Genomic DNA, 23,327 nt, shown 5'->3' with positions numbered 1-23,327 from the left:
GACCCAGATGATAGCCGACTGGTGGACAGTGAGAAAAGGCTTGTGTGGCAGCCAGAGAGGGTGAAGTGGACCCAGATGATAGCCGACTGGTGGACAGTGAGAAAAGGCTTGTGTGGCAGCCAGAGAGGGTGACCCAGATGATAGCCGACTGGTGGACAGTGAGAAAAGGCTTGTGTGGCAGCCAGAGAGGGTGACCCAGATGATAGCCGACTGGTGGACAGTGAGAAAAGGCTTGTGTGGCAGCCAGAGAGGGTGACCCAGATGATAGCCGACTGGTGGACAGTGAGAAAAGGCTTGTGTGGCAGCCAGAGAGGGTGACCCAGATGATAGCCGACTGGTGGACAGTGAGAAAAGGCTTGTGTGGTAGCCAGAGAGGGTGACCCAGATGATAGACTGGTGGACGACTGGTGGACAGTGAGAAAAGGCTTGTGTGGCAGCCAGAGAGGGTGACCCAGATGATAGCCGACTGGTGGACAGTGAGAAAAGGCTTGTGTGGTAGCCAGAGAGGGTGACCCAGGTGATAGCCGACTGGTGGACAGTGAGAAAAGGCTTGTGTGGTAGCCAGAGAGGGTGACCCAGGTGATAGCCGACTGGTGGACAGTGAGAAAAGGCTTGTGTGGTAGCCAGAGAGGGTGACCCAGATGATAGCCGACTGGTGGACAGTGAGAAAAGGCAGTTTTGTACTCTTTTCCTTACCTGGTAGCCAGAGAGGGTGACCCAGATGATAGTTTTTTTCCTTTATCTCCGATGGCCTGGTTGGTGGTAAATCCTGGAACCTCAGTTAGGGACAAAAGGCCTTCCTCATCTTTTTGTGGAATGATATGGTAGCCAGAGTCTGCATCACTTTGGTGACCCTTGTAGATGATAGCCGACTGGTGGACAAAAGTGAGGCTGTTAACATGTTTTGAAGCTGAAGCTCTATTCTAATTTGAATTATTTCACTTATTTCTCTGAAATATTTTGTGAGACTAACTCCTGTGTAGCCAGAGCTCCCACTCCCACCGCCCCCTGCTGGTGACCCAGATGAGTGCAGCCTGCTGCTGATTCTCAGGTAAACGTCTCATCTCACCTATGATTTGGCTATTTCATTTCACTTTTGGTTGTGTGGGGATGGAAAAGCATTGTATTGATTCTCTGCTCTGTTGCAGGTGCTTCTCCCTGAGGGATGGAAGTAGACTCTCCCAAAGGAGCCTCCTCTGCCATTTTCAGCTCAAACACCAGCCAACTTCCTCCGTCCGTTCTGCCTCTGGATGCCCTACCGCCTTTAAGTTTGTTAGCACCCAGCCACAGTGCAAGCGTCAATAACTCACAGGCTGTGGGGTGTACAAGACGGTCTGGAGGGAGCTTGACGTGGATGATTGGTATTATATGGGGACAGAATACCTGGAGTGCCGCATCAGTAAGAGGAAGTTAGCAGGATGCTCGCTGGATGTCTTGAACCAAAACAAAAAAAGTATAGTGAGAGAAAGAGGCGGTCAGTAGGTTCTTGTCAACACTGAGGTTTTGATGTTTCAAAGCCCCATTGAAATGTTAATTAGCTCGTTGATCTGAATGTCTGACCTTTGATCTCTTATCAGGAACTGTCCAAACAAAGCAAAGTGTTTCAACGTCACCCTTTCCCCAAGCCCCTCCTTCCCTTATCAAAGTGTTTCAACGTCACCCTTTCCCCAAGCCCCTCCTTCCCTTATCAAAGTGTTTCAACGTCACCCTTTCCCCAAGCCCCTCCTTCCCTTATCAAAGTGTTTCAACGTCTCCCTTTCCCCAAGCCCCTCCTTCCCTTATCAAAGTGTTCAACGTCACCCTTTCCCCAAGCCCCTCCTTCCCTTATCAAAGTGTTTCAACGTCACCCTTTCCCCAAGCCCCTCCTTCCCTTATCAAAGTGTTTCAACGTCACCCTTTCCCCAAGCCCCTCCTTCCCTTATCAAAGTGTTTCAACGTCACCCTTTCCCCAAGCCCCTCCTTCCCTTATCAAAGTGTTTCAACGTCACCCTTTCCCCAAGCCCCTCCTTCCCTTATCAAAGTGTTTCAACGTCACCCTTTCCCCAAGCCCCTCCTTCCCTTATCAAAGTGTTTCAACGTCACCTTTTCCCCAAGCCCCTCCTTCCCTTATCAAAGTGTTTCAACGTCACCCTTTCCCCAAGCCCCTCCTTCCCTTATCAAAGTATTTCTAGAACCCCCCTCCACACACTCCTCACCCTCTTCTCCTCCTTTTTTGACCCAATTGTCTCTGTGTATTAGGCTGTCCTGTGACCTGAAGGTGGTCAGGCTGATGAGAGAGAGAACACTGGGGAACAGTGTGACCAGGCTGTACAACCAGCTGACGGAGCAGCACAGCCTGACCTGGATGAGTCGGACCCTGGACTACCTGTCTGTCTGTGACCACTTTGTAGTCCCAGGTGCTGCACCACTGAGGGTAACACCTCCTCCTCCCTTTTTGGATGTTCCCTCAGCCCAGTGGCTGCTGACTGTCCACGGCTACGACGTTCTGTTCCAGCTAGAGGACTTCAAGGCCAGAGTCACCTCCACCTTTGGGTCCATCCTGAAGATGGATTCAACCAAGAAGGTGATTTAAGATGTTTTGACCAGAAATAATACTAGTTAGAGACAATGAAATGAATAATAAATTATTATTACTTATTTTATAATGACTTAATAAATGTATCCTAGTCATGAAACTTAGCGTGTCCACTCACTGACGTGACTGTGTGTTTGTCTGTCTTGTCTATCTGTTTGATGGCCCTCAAGTGACCAAGAAACTAGCTGGGGCAGCACACGGGACAGCAGCGTGGGACACAAATGTGGGCAATGAGTACGGCTAGGTGCTCTTTACTACGGTCCTCACTGACAGCGAAGGAGGGGGCCTTGCTCGACATGGCAGCTGGCCTCCAGCAGCACTACAGTAGAGCTGGAGTGGCACCTCCTAAGCTGCTCTATGTCAACCGGGACTGATGGGAAAGGGGAAGATGGCAGCCAGTGGGATGAGCTCATCGTCTGGCTGGATGTGTGGCAACTCATCCGTCGTTTTGCTCGGGGAGTGACCACAGAGAGCCATCCTCTGTAGGCTCTCTTTTTGCAGCAGCCAACCTCCTGCATATTGGTGTAGAGTGTAGGTGTGAAGCGCCTACGGGAGGCCAAGCGAGGGGAACTCAAGGAGAGCCAAAGTACACTGGTATGTATTTATAAATTATATAATTATACACACACACTAAAACATGTGCAGTTCTGTTTATGTACAACTCTCTTTTTTGTTGTCTCTCTGTTTATTGAGGGGAACTCATTGGGGTCGAGTATCTCTTCTCCCAGACCGATGGTGACCAGAAGCTGGAGTCCAACCTCGGTAAGGACCCGGATGTCCCAGACGGGACTCCTGATTCTCTGATCCTCTACGCAGACGACACCCTTCTGTATACTTTTGGCCCTTCTTTGGACACTATGTTAACTAACCTCCAGATGAGCTTCAATGCCATACAACTCTCCTTCCGTGGCCTCCAACTGCTCTTAAATGCTAGTAAAACTAAATGCATGCTCTTCAACCGATTGCTGCCCACACCTGCCCGCACGTCCAGCATCACTACTCTGGACAGTTCTGACTTATGAATATGTGGACAACTACAAATACCTAGGTGTCTGGTTAGACTGTAAACTCTCCTTCCATTAAGCATCTCCAATCCAAATTTAAATCTAGAATCGGCTTCTTTTTTCACAAGAAAGCATCCTTCACTCATGCTGCCAAACATACCCTTGTAAAACTAACCATCCTACCGATCCTCGACTTCGGCGACGTCATCTACAAAATAGCCTGGAGACTCATATCTCCCTCACTAGCTTTAAGCACCAGCTGTCAGAGCAGCTCACAGATCACTGCACTTGTACTTTGCACCCCAGTATCTCTACTTGCACATTCATCTTCTGCACATCTATCACTCCAGTGTTTACTTGGTATATTGTAATAATTTCGCCACTATGGCCCATTTACTGCCTTACCTCCCTAATCTTACCTCATTTGCACACACTGTATATATATACTTTTTCTACTGTATTATTGACTGTATGTTTGTTTATTTCATGTGTAACTCTGTTGTTGTATGTGTCGAATTGCTTTGCTTCATCTTGGCCAGATCGCATTTGTAAATGAGAACTTGCTCTTAACTAGCCTACCAGGTTAAATAAAGGTTGAAATAAAACGTATTTGAGGGAGGAGAGAGAGAGGAGGACGACCTGGGAGGCTTGAGGAGGAGGATGACCCCACCATCTCCTTGCACGTGCTCAATGACAGTCTCCTGTCACGTTCTGACCTTGATTTCCTTTGTTTTGTCGTTATTTAGTATGGTCAGGGCGTGAGCTGGGGAGGGCAGTCTGTTTGTTTTTCTATGATTTTGGGATTTCTATGTGTCAGCCTAGTATGGTTCTCAATCAGAGGCAGGTGTCATTTCTTGTCTCTGATTGAGAATCATACTTAGGTAGCCTGGGTTTCACTGTTTGTTTGTGGGTGATTGTCTGTCTAGTTGCATGTTAGCACTATGTTTCATTAGCAGTCACGTTCGTTTGTTGTTTTGTTAGCTTGTTCAGTTTAGGTCGTGTTTTTCATCATTCAATAAAAGGAATGCATTCACACCATGCTGCGCTTTGGTCCCCTTCACACGGCGATCGTGACAGTCTCCCACCAGTCTCTCCACTCCACCGCCCACTGAGCCCACTCAACCCATCCCAGGTACCTGTCATCACACCCCCTGATGACACTACTGAGGAGGTGGACACTGCACCCGCTGCCAGTCAGGACACAGAGGATGACTGCCTTTCCACATCCTAAACGGATCACATTACTTAAGTTTCCTTCCATTCGTTAACTATTCATCTGACTAGTAATCCAACCCTTCCCCATGACTCTTCTATTTCCAGGAGTACATAGGACCTGATGGGGTGGATACCAGCACGTGGTCCTCCTGGCCAAGAGTCTGGTGAGGCTGCTGGAGGGGCCATGGATCTCTAATAGGCACATAGAGGAGATCATGGCTCTCTGGGGAAATCTTCCAGAGAGAGACAAGGCGGCAGTCTCCTACCCCGAGACGTTCCGGGACCGAGTCCTGTGAGGGGGGTTTCAACAATTCAAAGACCTCAACTGTGAAGGGGGAAGAGAGTTTGAAGCAGTACGTACTGCACATTGTTCTAAACTCACTACACACATAAAGACATGAGTGTATTTCTCATTAACGTGATGTTCCCTTTTGTTAATTAATCTACCTTCAGCTCCCTGCTTGGGCAAGGCTGTGGACCTGCTCAGTGGCTCAACACCAGCAGGACAGTGGAGGCCATTTTTGTTGAGCTGTGCCACAAACATCCTGAGGGCAAGATGGTGCTTGGAAACCAGATCAGCAGGTGGGCTGCCATCCTGGAGGACTACAGGAGAATCAGGATCATGGTGCTGGGCAGCCCAAACTTGAATACCGACACAATGCTGCAACTATTCGAGGTCAACAAGTTGACCTTGACACAGTGGTAAGTTTTTTAATATTTTGGTATATTTTATGTATAGTTCACTGGTTGACAGTGTTGGAGAGAGTGACCCTGCTCCAGACCCGGGACAGCATGACTGCAGAGAGGGAGGAGTCAGGCCCCTTCCACGCTGCAGTCAGGAGCACATCACCGCTGCCAGAGGACAGAACGGGGCAGGCTACACAGTGTGGCAGAACAGCCACTAGTCAGCCACTGCCACCTATACCGCCACCCAGTTTGCCTATCACCTCCCTCCCTACAACTCCTGTCTCCCAAGACCTGCCCTCGACCTCCACTCCTCTTCCCCCTCCTACTGGTGGACCCAAGGTCTCCAGGACCACCAAATGGAGGAGGTGGTGGAATCTGGGACTAGAGTCAGAGCATAAGCCAAACTTCTGAAATTGGACACAGTATGTATGGTACTGTGCAACTACCTCTGGCAGCCAAACTGTGGAGGAGTGGCTGGCACTCATGAGGTCCCAGCATGGTGCCAGGGCCAGTAAACTCTGACTGGTGTGTACATTTTAAAGTCGTTTTTCTACATATGTTATTTCTCGTTTATTTTTTTTTTTACAACATTCATTGTTACTCTCTTGTACATTTATGTCATTTTAAATCACCTTAACTTGTACAGTAGGTGTAGGGGACATCATGCTGGGTTGGTGCACACATGACATTCCCTGTGAAATAAATAATTCAATGCATGCAATTTTTCTCCCTTGAAATTAATTTTTATTTGTCATACACTCTTTAATGTTCAACAAATAAAAAGAGAAGTAAATCAGTCATAATTGTCTTAGTCAATAAACACACTGTTTACAGAGTTGTAACACACAACAAAAAAATACAGTCAGGTTCAACTCAGAGATTTGAGATGACCAGCAGATACTACAGGTGACAGCAGGGAGTCTACACCCCCGGCCCCCAGTGATGCCCACTAATCTCAGATCGGTTGCTGCACATCTTCACTTGTTGCAGTTTGGGAGAGTCTCAGGGAGAGTCTCAGTTTCCCAAGATCTATTACTCAAGATGAATAGATGTTTCAATAGGGCAGGCTTTGGGACTATCATCAATGTAGTCTATAACTCTACAGACCGTAAACAAAGAAGGTAACATGTTTTAACATTAGTTTCAATATATCGGAATATTTGTTATCCACCCTTTCAGTGTATCGGCTAATTCTTTATTTTGGTTATCACAGCTACAGAGGCTGGATAAGGCAGCTCAACACCTTGAGGAGGAGGAGGAAAGTGCAAAAGGCCCAACTGGAGTGTGACGGAATTAAAATGCACCTGAGGGAAAGAGAGGAGAGAGCCCAGCGGCGTGTTGGAAAACACAAGGACCCACCTCCACACCTGACATGTAGCCGTCCATGGCGGCCTCCAGTTCTGAAAACACAAGGACCCACCTCCACACCTGACATGTGGCCGTCCATGGCGGCCTCCAGTTCTGAAAACACAAGGACCCACCTCCACACCTGACATGTGGCCGTCCATGGCAGCCTCCAGTTCTGAACAGGCAATTCCCCAATGGAGAGGTCTTTATTTATTTTTTATTATATATTTTTTTATTCCATAAATGTAGTTAAATCTTAGCGACAGCTAAGCGGCACCTACCAACAAGCAAACCCCCTAATGCTAGAATTGCTGCCTCATCCACCCTCGTAAAAGGCCTCCCCCTGGCCAGGTCCACAGATTTGAGGAGGAGAGATGCAAAGGCTGGTAATGGACCTGTGAGGAAGAAGAGGTTACCTGTTGCTTTCCCCTGCAAGATATGTGGCAAGCCTAAAATAAAATAATTTGGCCACAGCCAGTACAGGGGAGAGCACTTCTGTGAGGCAGCAGGGGGAGGCAAAACTGCTGAACTTCTGAGCAAGGAACTTAAACGTTAGCTTTTTTTATATGGCACATATTGCACTTTTACTTTCTTCTCCAACACTGTGTTTTTGCATGATTTAAACCAAATTTAACATTTCCTTATTTATTTGAGACTAAATTGATTTTATTTATATATTAAGTTAAATTAAGTGTTCATTGTTCATTCAGTATTGTTGTAATTGTCATTTATTACAAATATTTATATATAAAAATAAATAAATAAAATAAAAATAAATCGGCCGATTAATCAGTATAGGCTTTTTTTGGTCCTCCAATAATCGGTACCGGCGTTGAAAAATCATAATCGGCCGACCTCTAATTGTTTTATGTCTGGTTTGATTTAGTGTTTATGATGACCTTTTGCATGCATGTGTATATGTGTGCGCGTGTGAAAGAGCGAGATGGTGTGGTTCTTGCCGGGACCAGATTCAGATGACAGTACTCTTCAATGACAGTTATCTACAAATTCCCTCCCATCCTACCACTGACCCCTCCCTTGGTGAGTGGTCTCTACAGTCTTCTACTTCACTATGGCCTCACTGTCCCACCCTAGCGTCAGCCCTCTCGATCCCTGTGACCCGCTACCCTGTTTCTCATGGAGTCGTATGAACATCCGGTGATGATTTTAGCATGTAAATCTTGGTGGGGCAAACTCAACAAAATGTTTTAGATGCATGCCAGCAAAGCCATTACACAACACTAAACAATACATCATTGCACTATAACGGTGACAAATGGTGCCCACAAACTGTTTTTGGCTTACATAAAGTGAATCCTTACCACTGCTACACATGGCTATCAGCGGAGCCTGGTCTAGCAGCGAAACAGTTCATTCAGGCTAATTTACTGCCTTTAAAAAAACAACTAATATGGCTGACTTGCTTAAACAAATGTGGTTTCTACTGACATTTGAGATGTACAAACTATGGCATAAGGGGATGACGAGCGGATAAGAGGCAATCCGTAATTTTGATTAAGATAATGAGTGAGCTAGGGCAGACGTAGTCAATAACTATTTGTTTAGCACTTTTGAACTGTACAGCGACAGAATTCAATATGGGCCGTTCTTACAGTATTCTCCCAGTACAACAAGACGGAACCGTAGGACAAATGAAAGGGGAACACAGTGCACTCTGAAAATATTCAGACCCCTTGACTTTTTCCACATTTTATGTTACAGCCTTTTTATAAAATGGACTAAAACATTTTTCTCCCCCTCAATCTACACACAATACTCCATAACGACAAAGCAAAAACAGGTTTTTAGAAATGTTTATGTAAAAATAACTATCATGAAATATCACATTTACATTGGTATTGAGCCTTTACTCAGTACTTTGTTGAAGCACCTTTGGCAGGGATTACAGCCTTGAGTCTTCTTGGGTATGACGCTAAAAGCTTGGAACATGTATTTGGGGAGTTTCTCCCATTCTTCTCTGCAAATCCTCTCAAGCTCTGTCAGGCAGGATGGGGAGCGTTGCTGCACAGCTTTTTTCAGGTCTCTCCAGAGATGTATGTTCCGGTTCAAGTCCAGCCTCTGGCTGGGCCACTCAAGGACATTCAGAGACTTGTCCCGAAGCAACTCCTGTGCTGTCTTGGCTGTGTGCTTAGGGTCGTTGTCCTGTTGGAAGGTGAACCTTCGCCCCAATCTGAGATCCTGAGCCCTCTGGAGCAGGTTTTCATCAAGGACATCTCTGTAATTTGCTCCATTCAACTTTGACTCGATCCTGACTAGTCTCCCATTCTCTGCCACTGAAAGACATTCCACAGCATGCTGCCGCCACTACCATGATTCACCGTAGGGATGGTGTCAGGATTCAACCAGATGTGACACTTGGTATTCAGGCCAAAGAGTTCAATCTTACTTTCATCAGACCAAAGAATCTTGTTTCCTATGATCTGAGAGTCCTTTAGGTGTTTTTTGGCAAACTCCAAGTTGCCTGGTATGTGCCTTTTACTGAGGAGTGGCTTCCATTTGACTACTACCATAAATGCCTGATTGGTGGAGTGCTGCAGAGATGGTTGTCCTTCTGGAAGGTTCTCCCATCTCCACAGAGGAACTCAGGAGCTAGCATTCTCAGAAGTCCCCTACATAATCATCACCTATAATACATCTCTACACTTAGCAAAAGAGTACCATCTGCACTGCTATTTTAGTTCATCTCAATCTCATAATATTGATTTCAAATTCTCTCATCATTGACTTCATGTACCTGTTTCGGTATTTTGAGGGTTTTCTGTATATTTGTCTAATGTTGGTGGGGAATATTATTCTGTTTTAATGTTACTCCTGAATCACCATGATAAATAAAAAAGAGAGTTGTTCTTGTGTGTATTTTTAACCGAGCTGAGATTTATTTTGAAGTGCAAAGTGTTGGAATACAGTTGAAATCAGTCATTGACACAGACATGGTGATGTAGCAGCAAGCTCGGAATGCTTGTAGACTGTTATTCAAGTACTATTTTACTGTGTGACTTTCACCTTTACTTGAGTCATTTTCTATTTAGGCATCTTTACTTTCACTCAAGTATGATATCCTTCTTCTGACACCGCCTAGTATATAGCTCCTGGATGGCAGGAAGCTTGGCCCCAGTGACATACTGGCTCTGTCAGTGACCATCGGTTTCTTGGTCACCACCCTGACCAAGGCCTTTCTCCCCCGTTTGCTCAGTTGGAGGCCACTGTGTTCTTGGGTACCTTCAATGCTGCAGAAATGTTTTGGTATCCTTCCCCAGATCTGTCTCGGAGCTCTTTGGACAATTCCTTCAACCTCATCATGGCTTGGTTTTTGCTCTGACATGCACTGTCAACTGTGGGACCTTATATAGACAGGTGTGTGCCTTTCCAAGTCATGTCCAGTCATATAATTTTGTCCCTTTCCCCCTCATTATGGGGAAATATTATTTATTCCATTTTAGAATAAGGCTTTAATGTAACAAAATTTGGAAAACGTCAAGGGGTCTGAATACTTTCCGAAGGCACTGTACACATCTCAATGGCATATTATATCATTTATGCAGCAGCATACAATACATCTTTGGACTCACATTGTGCTATGCTCACTTGAACAGGAAGGTGGTGCTGCAGTCCTTGTGGGCACATTTAGTCAAAATGTTGTCATCAAAATCTGGCATTCTCTGGATTGCATTCAAGACAACTGGGAACTCTGGGGGAAAAAACAAGATTGAATCATAATGTCAGTGTTCTTCAGGTCAGAGCTCTAGAAAGAGGACCGAGTTCCCGACATGGAATTCTGAGTTGAATGACCGTTCAAAACGGATTTTCCCAGTCGGAGCTCAGCTCTTTAAAAAAGAAATCTGAGTTCGCAGTTGTGTTGAACTCACTGAAGTCTGAGATTACCCAGTTCCGAGTTTCCAGTTGTTTTGTACACGGCAGAAGTCATGCTGGTTTGACACCATGGCCAATGTTTTTTAGACAGCTAACTATAAATTATTACCGCCCTTTATTATACATTATTAGCTAGCGACAGGAATTGTTTTCAAGAAAATCGATGACTGAAACTCACCTTAATTCACCTAAATAAACAACTGTGTTCCGAAATCCGCGATGAAATACAGCTAACGTTACATTTACGATGATCTTTTCCACAAGTACTCAGTAGCCTGTCAAAACTATATCCTGAAGAAGCCTGAAGTTTAACTTTGTGGTGAGTCATTACGCCCTAACAACATAAGTTTTAGTATTGTAGCGACCCGCACAGACAGCCGTGTGTTATGTGTTAGACTATTAGTGGGTTGTGTTGTACTTACCAGTACCAAGTTTTTGCGGGGTCCGACCTGCCAATCAACCTGCTATCTGCCAATCACGGGAATGCCTGGAATGTTCTGATGCCGGGCATCCTGGTGGTTGGCGGAGTGGCGTGGAGGGGGGATGGAGCATTGGAGGCTAAGACCAAGTTTAGCCATTGTTCTCTCTATTACGTTTGGCCTTCACAAGAGAAGGTCACGGTTGGTTTGTAGGGTACCTTTCAGTTATTTGGCGTGGGCTACGGACAAACAGTAGCCTGTGTTAAATTGGGTTAATAGACCGTCAATTCGTTAACTCAATCCTCTGTCTTGACAATTGTTCCTTTATGATCCAGCCAGGTCATTACAGTATTAACACAAAACAAATTATATTGAGCTAGCTCTTATTTCATTCATACAGTGGCTTAAGATAGGAAAAATGCCAAGGGGGTGAATACTATTTTGTTGCCTTACAGACTAGAATTAAATTAATTAATTATAATTCACCCCCCAAAGTCTATACTTTGTATAGCCACCTTATGCAGCAATTACAGCTGCAAGTCTCTTGTGGTGTCTCTATAAGCTTGGCACATCTTGCCACTGGGATTTTTTACCCATTCTTAAAGGAAAAACTGCTCCAGCTCCTTCAAGTGGATGGGTTCTGCTGGTGTACAGCAATCTTTAAATCATACCACAGATTCTCAATTGGATTGAGGTCTGGGCTTTGACTAGGCCATTCCAAGACATGTAAATGTTTCCCTTTAAACCACTTGAGTGTTGCTTTGGCAGTATGCTTAGGGTCATTGTTCTGCTGGAAGGGGAACCTCCATCCCAGTCTCAAATCTCTGGAAGCCTGAAACAGGTTTCCCTAAAGAATTTCCCTGTATTTAGCTCCATCAATCATTCCTTGAATTCTGACCAGTTTCCCAGTCCCTGCCGTTGAAAAACATCCCCACAGCATGATGCTGCCACCACCATGCTTCACTGTAGGGATGTTGTTCTCAGGGTTTGTGCCAGACATTGCGTTTTCCTTGATGGCCAAAAAGCTCAATTTTAGTCTCATTGACCAGAGTTCCTTCTTCCGTATGTTTGGGGAGTCTCCCACATGCCTTTTAGCGAACACCAAACGTGTTTGCTTATATTTTTCTGGCCGCTCTTCTGTAAAGCCCAGCTCTGTGGAGTGTACAGCTTAAAGTGGTCTTATGGACAGACACTCTAATCTCCACTGTGGAGCTTTGCAGCTCCTTCAGGGTTATCTTGGATTTCTTTGTTGCCACTCTGATTAATGCCCTCCTTGCTCGGTCTGAGAGTTTTGGTGGGTGGCCCTCTCTTGGCAGGTTTGTTGTGGTGCCATATTATTTCCATTTTGAAATAATGGATTTAATGGTGCTCTGTGGGCTGTTCAAAGTTTTGGATATTTTTTAACTCAACCCTGATCAGTACTTCTCCACAACTTTGTCCCTGAGCTGTTTGGAGAGCTCCTTGGTCCTCATAGTGCCACTTGCTTTAGTGGTGTTGCAGACTCTGGGGCCTTACAGAACAGTGTGTGTGAGATATATATATATAAATATATACTGAGATCATGTGACACTTAAATAGATTGCACACAGGTGGACTTTAACTAATTATGTAACTTCTGAAGGTAATTGGTTGGACCAGATCTTATTTAGGAGCTTCCTAGCAAAGGGAGTGAATACATATGCACCACTTTTTTGTTATTTATTTTTTTGAATTTTTTGAAACAAGTAATTTTTTTCATTTCACTTCACCAGTTTGGACTATTTTTTGTATGTCCATTACATGAAATCCCCCCAAAAATCTATTTAAATTACAGGTTGTAATGCAACAAAATAGGAAAAATGGTGAATACTTTTGAAAGGCACTGTATGTACAGTTGATGTTTTCATACACCTTAGCCAAATACATTTAAACTCAGTTTTTCCACAATTCCTGACATTTAATCCTAGTAAAAATTCCCTGTCTCAGGTCAGTGAGGATCACCACATTATTTTAAGAATGTGAAATGTCAGAATAGAGTGATTTATTTCAGCTTCTATTTCTTTCATCACATTCCCAGTGGGTCAGCAATTTACATACACTCAATTAGAATTTGGTTGCATTGCCTTTAAATAGTTTAACTTCGGTCAATCGTTTCGGGTAGCCTTCCACAAGCTTCCCACAATAAGTTGGGTGAATTTTGGCCCATTCCTCCTGACAGAGCTGGTGTAACTGAGTCAGGTTTGTAGGCCTTCTTGCTCACACATGCTTTTTCAGTTCTTCCCACACATTTTCTATAGGATTGAGGTCAGGGCTTTGTGATGACCACTCCAATACCTTGACTTTGCTGTCCTGAAGCCATTTTGCCACATCTATGGAAGTATGCTTGGGGTCATTGTCCATTTGGAAAACTCATTTGCGACCAAGCTTTAACTTCCTGACTGATGCCTTGAGATGTTGCATAAATATATCCACATAATTGTCCTCCCTCATGATGCCATCTATTTTGTGAAGTGCACTTGTCCCTCCTTCAGCAAAATCATGATGCTGCCACCCCTGTGTTTCACGATTGGGATGGTGTTCTTCTGCTTGCAAGCCTCCCCCTTTTTCCTCCAAACATAAAGATGGTCATTATGGCCAAACAGTTTATTTTTTGTTTCATCAGACCAGAGGATATTTCTCCAAAAAGTACAATCTTTGTCCCCATGTGCAGTTGCAAACCATAGTCTGGCTTTTTTATGGGGGCTTTGGAGCAGTGGCTTCTTCCTTGCTGAGCAGCCTTTCAGGTTATGTCGATATAGGACTCGTTTTACTGTGGATATAGATATTTTGTACCGGTCTCCTCCAGCATCTTCACAAGGTCCTTTGCTGTTGTTCTGGGATTGATTTGCACTTTTCACACCAAAGTACATTAATCTCTAGGAGACGGAACAAGTCTCCTTCCTGAGTTGGTATGACGGCTGCGTGGTCCCATGGTGTTTATACTTGCATACTATTGTTTGTACAGATGAACATGGTACCTTTAGGCATTTGGAAATTGATTCCAAGGATGAACCAGACTTGTGGGCTACAATTTTTTTTTAAAGTCTTGGCTGATTTCTTTTGATTTTCTCATGATGTCAAGCAAAGAGTCACTGGGTTTGAAGGTAGGCCTTGAAATACATCCACAGGTACACCTCCAATTGATTCAAATGTCAATTAGCCTATCAGAAGCTTCGAAAGCCATGACATTTTCTGGAATTTTCCAAACTGTTTAAAGGCACAGTCAACTTAGTGTATGTAAAGTTCTGACCCACTGGAATTGTGATACTGTGAATTATAAGTGAAATAATATATCTGTAAACAATTGTTGGAAAAATGACTTGTCATGCACAAAGTAAATGTTCTAACAGACTTGCCAAAACTATAGTTTATTAACAAGAAATGTGTGGAGTGGTTGAAGAACGAGTTTTAATGACTCCAACCTAAGTGTATGTAAATTTAAGACTGTACATTGTTGGACTGTCAGATTACATTGTGAAGATACAGATTTCAGTAGTGTAGGGCATGTTGGCAAACCTCAAATTTTGAAATGGAATGTTTAGTACTGGGCAGACACTGGCCAACACTGGTCAGACACTTGTCCAAGCAGACTAAAAAAAATCAGTCTAAACTGGTAAAAACAATGCACAGGATAGGATTATTAATTTTATTGGCCACACTATAAATGTCACTGGAACACAAAAGCAATAAGCATCCAGGGTTGTTTTCAGGATGTACAAAATGGAAGCAAATGTTCAAAAACTGAGTGAAACAGCAGCGTACTAACTGGACTTTCATTTTCTATTGTTAAACGTTTAGCTATGGTGTGCCCTAATGAACACAACCCTGCTGTTAATTGTGAACTGTTAGATTAGTCACTACACTGTCAGACAAGGGGTAGACTACTTTAGTTTTGCCAACACGCCGATAATACAATTGTAATGGGTACACAAACCATGAGTCTTACAGAATGTTCAAAAGAGCAGACCTTTGTGTGTGTATTGCTTTGCAATAGGCAAATATTTTCAGTTCTCCGGGACCCAATAATCAAGTATTAAATGCAGGTGCGTGATTGATTAGTTTGTGTTTCTGCTCTTTTCCATTGATCATCGACTAGTAATTTCATTGAGTCATCATGGAAAATAGTTATGGGAAAACTAACGAATGCCTTTCTTTTTTTGTATATTTCTGTTAAAGTACACGGTACAATAATGTATTATATTCACATTAACCCTTCTCTCCATACATGATACATGGGTTTGAAGACTGGTGCGACATGCTGTATCCCAAATGGCACCGCATTAATCCTTAGTGCATTACATTGGACCAGGGCCCATAAGGCAATGGTTAAAAGTATTGCACTATGTAGGGAATAGGATGTCATTTGGGACACAAGCATAGTTCTCCTCAGTGCACATCCAGACACACTTTCGTGTTACAACTGCTAGAGAAAAATCACAGACGGACACCATTTTATGAACTCTACCTTGTGCAACATCACAGATCATTTTTAGTTCAAATAGAAATGTAACGTGTGGAACAGATCTGTCATGTCAGACTTGATTGGGAAATCGGGTCAGATCTATTCCATGTCATCGTCATTCTGTCAGATTCTTCCATTCGTTCGAGGACAGATGGGACATCTAGATAAAGATGGAATTCTCAGTAGGGGAAACAGCGCTACTGTCCACCCCACGGCAGTTCTTGTTTTGTTAACAAACCGGAGGTGAGGAGCGTTGTAATTATTATTATTTTTAAATATAAAAAAATCCTAACTTCTTTGTTGTTGTAATATCGCAAACAGATGTGGCTGATTCACCGTCAAGGAATCCAGCTTTAAGGGAATGTATGGAAGTGTGTGTCTAGCTTCGGTCTTAGGCCTCCGCTAAAGAGCAAAGCCTGGGCATCCAAGGCTGATGTCAAATGAATGTCACTCATTGATTCATTTTATCTGGGGCAGCCCTTCAAGTAAAATGTGGTAAATATAATGAACATAGTCCCTCAAATCACAATTTTGCACAAATAATCTTTCATTGAATCTAAAAATAGTCCAAATATAAAAGTTATAATAATTAGCAGTCCCTCTCAAAGCCTGGCATGACAGTCTACAGTCCCCCTATTAGACAAAGACAACCCAGACAGCCAGTCAGGCACACAATTTAACACTTGACTTGCTCACATGATATCCTTCTCCCACTTAAGAGCAATTTGATTAATTAATATGTCAAATCGCCGTCATTTCCACGTTTAGCACAGAGAGAAGAGACACACTAACCATCAGGGCCAGGTGGTCTTCATTCCCTTTAGTCAGCATCCATGACCTGACTAGTTGGTGGGGGGGAGGAAAAATATATCATCTTTCCTTTACATTTTCCACTTCCTCCCCCAAACCAAAGTGCAAAGGGTCAAGCAGCTGCTTCCGCCACACACTGGGAAGCACTTGACACGTAAAGTCATTATCTGTGTCAATCAGAAAGACAATTCCTTTAAGCAGAGTGGTATCAGAGACAACCCCCCCCCCTCCCCAATAGCCTCCCTCTGATGGAGAAGTTTAACAGGGTCCTCCATCTTGGTGGTATGGAGCTGGCAGGGCTGTAGTGGGTGGGGGTTCCATAGTCCAGCCTTTCTCTCAATTAAGGGTGCGCTGCTGATCCAAAATGGAACCCAGTTTCCCCAATGGACTCATTTCCTACCGACCCTTCTTTAGGAGTTTGGAGTTTCCCTGGAAAAGGCAAGAGGAAGAACAGTGTTAAGTTACACACCTTCCTACTATCGAGTTGGTATTTTGGCATTTTATTAGGATCACCATTAGCTTTTGCTAAAGCAATAACTGCTCTTCCTGTGGTCCACAGAAAACATGATAATACAGATCATTAATAGACAACAGCTCAAGGACAGAACTACAATTTTTTGGGGTGCAGCGACACTCCCCATCCAACCTGACAGAGCTTGAAAGGATCTGCAGAGAAAAATTTGAGAAATTCCCCAAATAAAGGTGTGCCAAGCTTATAGCATCATATCCAAGAAGAATTGATGCTGTAATCACTGCCAAAGGCACTTCAAAGTACTGAGTAAAATATCTGAATTCTTTTTTTTATTTTTATAAATTTGCAAACATTTCCAAAAAAAGTTTTTTGCCTTCTCATTATGGGGTTGTGTGTGTAGATTGAAGGGAACAAATATTTCATACATTTTAGAATAAAGCCGTAACGTATCAAAATATGGAAAAAGGTCAAGGGGTCTGAATACAGATATGCCACCAAGGCCTAAGCTTTCTTGAATTTATTCTGGATTTGGGGACTGTGAAAAGACCCATGGTGGCATATCTGGTGGCGTAAATATGTGTCAGCTGTGTGTAAGATGACAATGCAAACCATTTGGGATTTAACATTAATATTTCTTATAAAAATAAGTGATGCAGTCAGTCTCTCAACTCTTAGCCAAGAAAGACTGGCATGCATAGTATTTATATAAGCCCTCTGAAGAGCATGAAGAGCAAGACGTGCTGCTCTGTTCTGGGCCATCTGCAGCTTAATTAAGTAGAACTTGAGCCTGCAGAACTTGCTTTTAGGAGTGTGGTGCCAAAAAGCAGAGCTTCTCTTTATTACGGACAGACATCTCCCCATCTTTACATCGATTGAATCTGTTTTGACCATGACAGTTCACAATCTAAGGTAAAGTCAATTAATTTAGTCTCCTCAACTTGTTCAACAGCCACACCTTTCATTACCGGATTCAGCTGAGGTCTAGAATATAAGGAATGATATGTCCCAAATACAATGATCTTAGTTTTAGAGATGTTCAGGACCAGTTTATTACTGGCCACCCATTCCAAAACAGACTGCAACTCTTGTTAAGGGTTTCCACTCATGAGTGGTGCAGCGGTCTAAGGCACTGCATCACGGTGCTTGAGGCATCACTACAGATCCGGGTTTGATCCTGCACTGTGTTGCAGCTGGCCGTGACCGGGAGACACACAATTGGCCCAGCGTTGTATGGGTTGGGATGTCCTTGTCCCATTGTGCTCTAGCGACTCCTGTGGCGGCCCGGGCACATGCACACTGACACGGTCAGCAGTTGTACAGCGTTTCCTCCAACACACTGGTGCGGGCTGGCTTCCGGGTTAAGCGAGCGGTGTCAAGAAGCAGTCCGGCTTGGCAGGGTCTTTCACCTCTCCCGAGTCCATATGGGAGTTGCAGCGATTAGACAAGACTAACTACCAATTGGAAATCACGAAGTTGGGGAGAAAGAGGGATACATTTCTTTTTTAAGTGATTTCATTACCCATGCAGAGCAAGGGGAATAACTACTCCAAGTCTCAGAGCGAGTGACGTTTGAAACACTATTAGCGTGCACCCCGCTAACTAGCTAGCCATTTCACATCGGTTACACCTGTCTAATCTCAGGAGTTGATAGGCTTGAAGCATTGCGAAGAGCTGCTGGCAAAACGCACAAAAGTGCTGTTTGAATGAATGCTTACACCTGCTGGTGCCTACCACCGCTCAGTCAGACTGCTCTTTCAAATCATAGACTTAATTATAACACACAGAAATACGAGCCTTAGGTCATTAATGTGGTATAATCTGGTAACGATCATCTCAAAAACAAGACATTTAATTCTTTATTTTATCTAAAGGGTGGCAACCATAAGTCTAAATATTCCTGTTACATTGCTCAACCGTCAATGTTATGTCAGAATTATGTAAAATTCGATCAGATTAGGCAGCCCAAACTACATACACACTGACTCTGCGTGCAATGAACGCAAGAGAAGTGACAATTTCACCTGGTTAATATTGCCTGCTAACCTAGATTTCTCTTAGCTAAATATGCAGGTTTAAAAATACATACTTCTGTGTATTGATTTTAAGAAAGGCATTGATGTTTATGGTTAGGTACACATTGGAGCAATGACAGTCCTTTTTCACGAATACGCACCGATTATATGCAACGCAGGACACACTAGATAAACTAGTAATATCATCAACCATGTTTAGTTAACTAGTGATTATGATTGATTGATTGTTTTTTATAAGATAAGTTTAATGCTAGCTAGCAACTTGCCTTGGCTTACTACATTCGCGTAACAGGCAGGCTCCTCGTGGAGTGCAATGTAATCAGGTGGTTAGAGCGTTAACTATAAGGTTGCAAGATTGAATCCCGAGCTGACAAAGTTAAAATCTTGTCTTTCTGCCCCTGAACAAGGCAGTTAACCCACCGTTCCAAGGCCGTCATTGAAAATAAGAATGTGTTCTTAACCGACTTGCCTAGTTAAATAAAGATTACATAAATGTGTAAAAAAAAATACAACAATAGCCCAAACCGGTGTCCAAAAATTCAGATTGTTATGAAAACTTGAAAGCCCTAATTAATCGGCCATTCCGATTAATCGGTCAACCTCTCGTGGCTATAGAGTCAGCTTCCACCCTAAGTAGCTTTCCATCTAAGCTGTCAAAGCCCAGGAGGTTTGTCATGATTGATCAATAACTATTTTCCACCTCGACACACTAACTTTACAATATTCAAAGTTGCAATGCTTTTCTTTCATCATTTGTTTTCTTGTATATGAAAACGATGGCTCACTGTTCGTTGTTGGCATTTCCTGCTAAAGTTTGCCCACTTTGCTAATGAAGTCATCGAAAATGGCAACATCAAATGGTTTTGTGATAAGATTGAAGATTGAAGATGGAGTTGAATGTCTTTCTGCCCATAATTTCATTTAAAGTGCTCAAAAGTTTATTTTCCATCATTCTTCATTTCATTGATATTGGCTTCATAGTACAGTTTCTTTTGTTTTAGTCTTTAGTCTCAGAATTTCTCAATTTTGCAGTGCAGCCAGATGTATTAGCCACAGTTTTTCAATTCCTCATCAATGGAGCCTGGACAGCTGTTAGTCAGTTTCTAACAAGTCATAAATTCATCAAGTGCAGCGTCTGGATGCTCCTTATTAATCACATCCGACCAACAAATAATGTTTAACATCATCCACATAAGAGTCAGAGCAAAATCTTTTGTATGAGCTCTTATACAGTAATATTGGCCCAGCTTTTGGAACTTTGGCTTCCCTGGATATAGCCACTATATTGTGATCACTGCATCCAAATGGGTAAGGATACAGCTTTAGAACAAAGTTCTACAGTATTTAGTAAAAATGCAATCAATGCATGTGGTGATCTTGTTCCTGTAGTGTTTGTAAACACCCTGGTACATTGATTAAATCATTTGAACCAGATTACAGGCACTGTTTACAGTAAAAAGCTTCTTCTTGAGTGGACAACTTGATGAAAACCAGTCAATATTCAGGTTCCCAAGAAAGTAGACCTCTGTTTACATCACATACAATTTCAAGCATTTCACACATCATTTAGATACTGACTGTTAGCACTTGGTGGCATAGTGGATGTAAGCAATGTCGCCACACTCTTTCGCAGCTTTCATGGCTGTCCTCTTTCCTCTTCTGTTGCACAACTTCAAGATAGTAGTCGTTGAGGAAGATATACATTCCTCTCAAGTTCTTGGCTTTCCAGACCAGCTACATTGTCCTGAACTTGACAACTATCAGCCTGGGCCTGTGGTGGGTTTTCCAGTCCTGTGGGCGGTTCTTCGCCTCAATTTGCCTGTGGTCTTCAATTTAATCAGAAATCATCACTCCGTCCAGGTCTCATGTGGAGATTCTGAAATTCCATCCGCAACCATGTTCTGCCTTGATTGTCCCTCATTGTTATCATGTATTCACACACAGAACTGATGTCATATCGCACTGATTTACATCTTGCCATTCTCCTGTTTCAACTCATCGAGCTGACCCTGGGAGAACTGCAAACTGTTCTTCAGGTCCTGGACCCCAGGTTGACAATTATTTTATTAGTCGAATCCACAAGTATTTGGATAAAACACTTGAAGCCATTTTCTTTTGCCCGCAGAACAGCCTCAATTCGTCAGGGTATGGACAACAAAGTGTCGAAAGTGTTCCACAGGGATGCTGGCCCATGTTGACTCCAATAGTTCCCACAGTTGTGTCAAGTTGGCGGACCATTCTTGATACACACGGGAAACTGTGGAGCGTGAAAAACCCAGCAGTGTTGCAGTTCTTGAAACACTCAAACTGGTGCGCCAAGCACCTACTACCATAACGTGTTCAAAGGCACTTTATCTTTTGTCTTGCCCATCCACTCTCTGAATGGCACACATACAATCCATGTCTCAAATTCAAGGCTTAAATCCTTTCACACTAATTGAAGTGGATTTATGGGTATCTGCTAGCATGCTAGTGTGGGAATAACCACCACCATAGACTTCCATTGTTAGCAATTACACTAGCGCTAGTTAGCAACTTCCTTCAAACTGCATGCAGAGACATAAAAAAAATGGTGTCCACGAGTTAATCTCACTCTGGGGAAGGAGATTAGGGCCCCTTTGCAAAAATACCAGAGTATCCCTTAAAGATACTCATCTGTGTTTTAACAGAAGTGTATGTTGGGCAGTTTCAGGACAGAAGGCGTGTTTGCTGTTCCTCCACCTCCCAGTTACCCTCAGACCCTGCTATACTCCACCTCCCAGTTCCCCTCAGACCCTGCTATACCCCACCTCCCTGTTCCCCTCAGACTGGATAGTAGTTTGTTATTGGGATATGTCTACACAGCATGTCAGCATAACCTCACCTAGTACTGCTTCTCTGTCTGTCTAGACCCGTGAATTTAACCAGGTTAGTCTCATTGAGGGAGCGGTGTGAGGGGACTCTGTACCTTGCCGCTCAGTTTGAGTATGTCAATCTCCTCTCTCTGTTTGCTGAGAGTCTCGTTCATGCTGCACAGGTGGTCGCTCATCATACTAAGTTGTTCCTTGTAACTCCTCTTGGTCGTGGCAAGCTCATCCTGAAAGACAAGGAGCAGGTTGTGGTTAGTTAGAGCCAGTATGATTGTTCAAGGTTCAAGTTCATTTGCCATGTCTCAGTTGGAGCATGGCTCTTGCAATGCCAGGGTTTAATTCGCCGGCCACCCATACTTAAAAATGTATGAACGATTGATTAAAAGTCACTTTGGATAAAAGTGTCTGCTAAATGGCATTTCATTGAAAAAAATGGGAAATCTTACAAAAAAACAGCAAATAAATTGAGGACCAAGTTCAGGACAAATATGCATAACACAACTACCAATGTAATAATGCTGATTGTATTCTAGCTGAATGGATGGATCTGGGATAAGCTGCTTTCTTTCAGTCCGGAAATTGCACAACAGACGTTTACCTGCAGACGTGTGATGTTCTGATTAGCCAATTTCACTTCCTCAGTCAGTGTCTCCCGTGACTTCTCTGCCAAGGCCAGACGCTTGACCAGGGCTCGACACTGGGGGGGGTTACAACACAGAAGATACGGAGAATTAACAGATATCCACAGACGATCACTTCCTTCAACTAATGAAGTCAGTAAATGGGATGCTCTTCACTGAAACTAGATCTAGGCAGACATGTCTGGGTTTGAACTGGAGTGACTGCTACATTAAATACACTTTGTTAGAAACACTTCCTAAGCCAGTTCCTTCTCTGTCAGACACTCTGTCCTTTGGGTGGTGGACCATTCTTGATACACACTGTTGAGCGTGAAAAACCCAGCAGCGTTGCAGTTCTTGACACAAACCAGTGTGCCTGGCACCTACCCCATTCAAAGGCACTTAAATCCGTTGTCTTACCCATTCACCCTCTGAATGGCACACATACACAATCCATGTCTCATTTGTCTCAAGGCTTAACAATCCTCCTTTAATTAACGAGTTATGCATTAGGGGGCGCTATTAATTTTTTGGGATGAAAAACGTTCCCGTTTTAAACAAGATATTTTGTCACGAAAAGATGCCCGACTATGCATATAATTGACAGCTTTGGAAAGAAAACACTGACGTTTCCAAAACTGCAAAGATATTGTGAGTGCCACAGAACTGATGTTACAGGCGAAACCCAGATAAAAATCCAACCAGGAAGTGCCGCATTTTTTGAAACCGCTTCATTGCCAATGACTCCTTATATGGCTGTGAATGAGCTACGAATGAGCTTACGTTTTCCACGTATTCCCCAAGGTGTCTACAGCAATGTGATGTCTTTTTAGGCATTTCCATTGAAGAATGGCTGTAAGGGACCATATATAGCATGTGGTCACATGGTGTCTCCCGCAAAATACTGAGGTAGCCATTTTTCCAA

The 23,327-nt window shown here is 43.4% G+C and overlaps 1 protein-coding gene across 4 annotated transcripts in view; it reads right to left on the bottom strand.

Moving 5' to 3' along the window:
• Positions 1–14,788: 14,788 nt before the first annotated feature.
• The window catches only part of LOC124038643 (protein phosphatase 1 regulatory subunit 21-like), a 47,739-nt gene continuing 39,200 nt past the window's right edge, over positions 14,789–23,327 (bottom strand). For all 4 annotated transcript variants that reach the window (XM_046354728.1, XM_046354729.1, XM_046354730.1 and 1 more), the window contains 3 exons: positions 22,381–22,479; positions 21,881–22,009; positions 14,789–16,857 (listed from right to left, as the gene is read on the bottom strand). In XM_046354728.1, coding sequence (XP_046210684.1) covers positions 16,825–16,857; positions 21,881–22,009; positions 22,381–22,479 — 261 coding nt within the window. In that variant the 3' untranslated portion in view covers positions 14,789–16,824. The remainder of the gene's footprint in view (positions 16,858–21,880; positions 22,010–22,380; positions 22,480–23,327) is intronic.

The sequence above is a fragment of the Oncorhynchus gorbuscha genome, linkage group LG06, assembly GCF_021184085.1.
Source record: "Oncorhynchus gorbuscha isolate QuinsamMale2020 ecotype Even-year linkage group LG06, OgorEven_v1.0, whole genome shotgun sequence".
NCBI classification, from domain to species: domain Eukaryota; kingdom Metazoa; phylum Chordata; class Actinopteri; order Salmoniformes; family Salmonidae; genus Oncorhynchus; species Oncorhynchus gorbuscha.
The sequence above is the reverse complement of the archived record's forward strand: the minus strand, read 5'-3'. Positions and strand labels throughout refer to the sequence as shown.